The sequence below is a fragment of the Orycteropus afer genome, unplaced genomic scaffold (assembly GCF_000298275.1).
Source record: "Orycteropus afer afer isolate SDZICR_OR568_19922 unplaced genomic scaffold, OryAfe1.0 scaffold00048, whole genome shotgun sequence".
Taxonomy (NCBI): domain Eukaryota; kingdom Metazoa; phylum Chordata; class Mammalia; order Tubulidentata; family Orycteropodidae; genus Orycteropus; species Orycteropus afer.
Window position 1 is genome coordinate 12365650 of NW_006921635.1, and position 2909 is coordinate 12368558.

General features: G+C 53.5%; 1 protein-coding gene across 1 annotated transcript in view; it reads left to right on the plus strand.

The window, feature by feature from the left end:
* Positions 1-325: 325 nt before the first annotated feature.
* SUDS3 (SDS3 homolog, SIN3A corepressor complex component) overlaps positions 326-2909 on the plus strand; it is a 36198-nt gene continuing 33614 nt past the window's right edge. The window contains exons 1-2 of the mRNA XM_007938284.2: positions 326-467; positions 2410-2594. Of these exons, the coding sequence (XP_007936475.2) occupies positions 326-467; positions 2410-2594 (327 nt within the window). The remainder of the gene's footprint in view (positions 468-2409; positions 2595-2909) is intronic.

Genomic DNA, 2909 nt, shown 5'->3' on the forward strand with positions numbered 1-2909 from the left:
TTACCATAGCGTTGAGGATCTTTGGGCGGCGATGAAGAGGCTGAAGTTTAAGCGAAGGAGGCGTCGCGATGTCGTCTCTTCTCCCTCAAGCACGGCGGAGTCAGGCGGTCCTCGGGCAGCTCGCGACCCGGAAGTCGCCGTCGGCGCGAGGCCCCCGTTGCCGAGCGCGGGCGCGGGGGGCGGAGCTCGCTGGAGACCGGGAAGGGGGCGCCGCGGCTCCCGCTCGAGTTGGCGGTCCCCTCGGGTGCTGCTGGGCGGACGTAGAGTTCCCAGTGCGGGTGGCCGCGGTCTCCCGGTGGCACAATCTGCCACGACCCGAGGCGACATGAGTGCCGCGGGGCTTTTGGCTCCAGCCCCGGCCCCGACTGCAGCGCCGGCGGCTCCGGAGTACTACCCCGAGGAAGACGAAGAACTGGAGAGCGCCGACGATGATGAGCGCAGCTGCCGGGGCCGCGAGTCGGACGAAGGTGCGTCCTCTTGCTCGCAGGGTAGCCCGGGGCGGAGGTGGTATCCCTTGGCGAAGCGGTGGGGCTGTTTGGGAGAGGGGCGGGGTGACCTCCGGGGGCGTCGGGCGGGTCGGAGGGGCCCTGGGAGCAGCGGGGCTTCGGGAAGTTACTTCCATCCCGGTTGGGGGTGGTAGAAATCCCTGAGTATCTTGAACCCTGCAGTTATGGGGAGATGCAACTTAGGGAGTTGTTGTCAGAGCTGGAGGTCCCTTTAAGACTCTCGCTCCCACACCCAGTCCCTAGTGGAGGCTCTGGTCTCCGATGGAAGGAAGGGGAAAGCCATCGATTTGAGTGCAGTGAGTAAGCCCCCTCCCATTTTAGTTCCAGAGCAAAGCCCACTTTGGCCTCCTGGTTCCCAAGGTGCCGTCCTCCCCCCCGGAAATATCTTCAGTCAGCCCCACTTGGGGCGTTATGGTGCAGGATTGAGAGCACAGGTTGGTTAAAAAGCATAGGACCATCAGATCTAAGCTTCAATGTGGATGTCACTTAACCCAACTTTGTGATCTTGGACAACTTCCTTAAGCTTCTGGGCCTCAGTTTTCCCAACTTAATGGGGCTGCTGGTGGTACTGACTTGGGGGAGTTAGGATCGAATGAGATAAGAGCATTAAGTACTTAACTGGTATTCGGTAGGGAGCTCTGGTGGCGCAGTGCCTAAGGCGTTTGGCTGCTAACCCACCAGCTACCCCTCAAAAGGAAGGTTGGGCAATCTACTTCCGTAGTGATAGCGCCTCGGAAACCCAAGGAGAGGTCGCTATGGGTCGGATCCAACTTCACGGCAGTGAGTTTGGTTTTTGGTTTGGTTTGGTATTCAGTAGGCAGTAGTTTACCGCAATGGGGAAACAGGCACAGGGAGAGAGAGGGCTTTGCTTAACGGTGCCCTGGATTGGGTCGTCAGTGGAGTACTCGTTACAGTATGCATAACTGCCCCACAGAGCCTTGCTTTTAAATTGGGTTTGCAGTCTGGCAAGTGTGAGGAACCCTATCTTTGGAGGGATTGAGGAAGGAGCTGGCTGGAGACCCGAGAAGAGACAGAAGAGGTAAAGGGAAAGAGAAGATAAAGAGAGACATATTTGGGTGGCATATTCGGGAACAAAATAGGGCTGTGGAGCAAAAGCTAGACCAGCTGGCTGGAGTGTGTGGTATATGCCTTATTCATCTTAGTCCCTCACGTGCCAAGGCGTTTGGCTGGCTGGCTGGCACATGACAAGAGCACAGTGAAGGTTTTCTGGTTGGAGGAGGGCACGTGGGTTTGTGGAGAGTGGGAGCTGCTGTCCAGACCTTTCAAAGGCAGCTATAGACAGAGTTGAAGGGACTAATTGGATTGATGAAGTTACGAGCCTTCGGAGATGATACACTCTGAAAGTCTGAGTGTTATTTGAGGACACACTGTGTGTTATTGGTGACTGTTGGTATTGGTATTGGTTAAATGTACCAGCCAGCTTTTAAGGAGATTTGGTTGAAACTACTCTTTAATCTGAGATTTTGATGTGAATCACTTGCATTGCTTTTAATGCCCACGAGGGGGAGCCATGAAACCTAAGTTGATTTTCCCCCCTCCCCACCTTCTGGAAAACCAATGGTCTTGAGTGGATGCGGACTCATAGCCACCCTTTAGGGTTTCCGAGGCTGTCAGTTTTTATGGAAGCGGACTGCTACATCTTTTTCCTGTGGAGTGGCTGATTAGTTCAAACCACTGACCTTTGGGCTGGCATTGAGTGCTTTAATCATTGCAACACCCAGGGTTCCTTTTTTCTTCTTGTTGACGTTATGTAGATACCCAGGCCCTTTGCTTATTCTAAGAACAATGTTTAAAATGTTTTGAAACAGTTTCTGTTTGGTCATCTTGCCTCTTTCCCATTCCCTTTAGCTGTAACTTTGAAAACATAACTGTTAGAATTCAGGTCCTTTTGTGTTCTCCTTTGTATCCTGTGGCGTCCCTGGGCGGTGCAGACGGTTAGGCACTGGGCTGCCAAGCAAAAGGCGGGTGGTTCAGATCCACTGGACCTCGGAAGAGAAGCCTGGTGAACTACTTGCCAACGATCGTAGACCCCGAGCACCCGTGAAGCACGTTTTCACTCTGAAGCTTGTGGGGTCACCATGAACTGACTTGATGACGTGTTTTTTTTTCCCCGTTGCCTGTAAACAATGCCAAATCTGTTAAGGATTCAAACTGAGCGTGGATCAAAAGAGGGTGCCCATGTTCGATTTGTTCTCTTGTTTGTAAGAGGAGGGAGAGCGGCAGGCCTGACTGCCTACGCTTTCCCAGCCTTACACCCACGTTCCCTTTTCCTGAAATGCCAGCATCATTGCTTCTCAGAAGTAGCAGCTTGGACCATGGCTGCCTGCCTTTGTCTCATGGCCTCTTCTCTGGCTGCATTTTGGATAAAAGGATGTTCTTTGA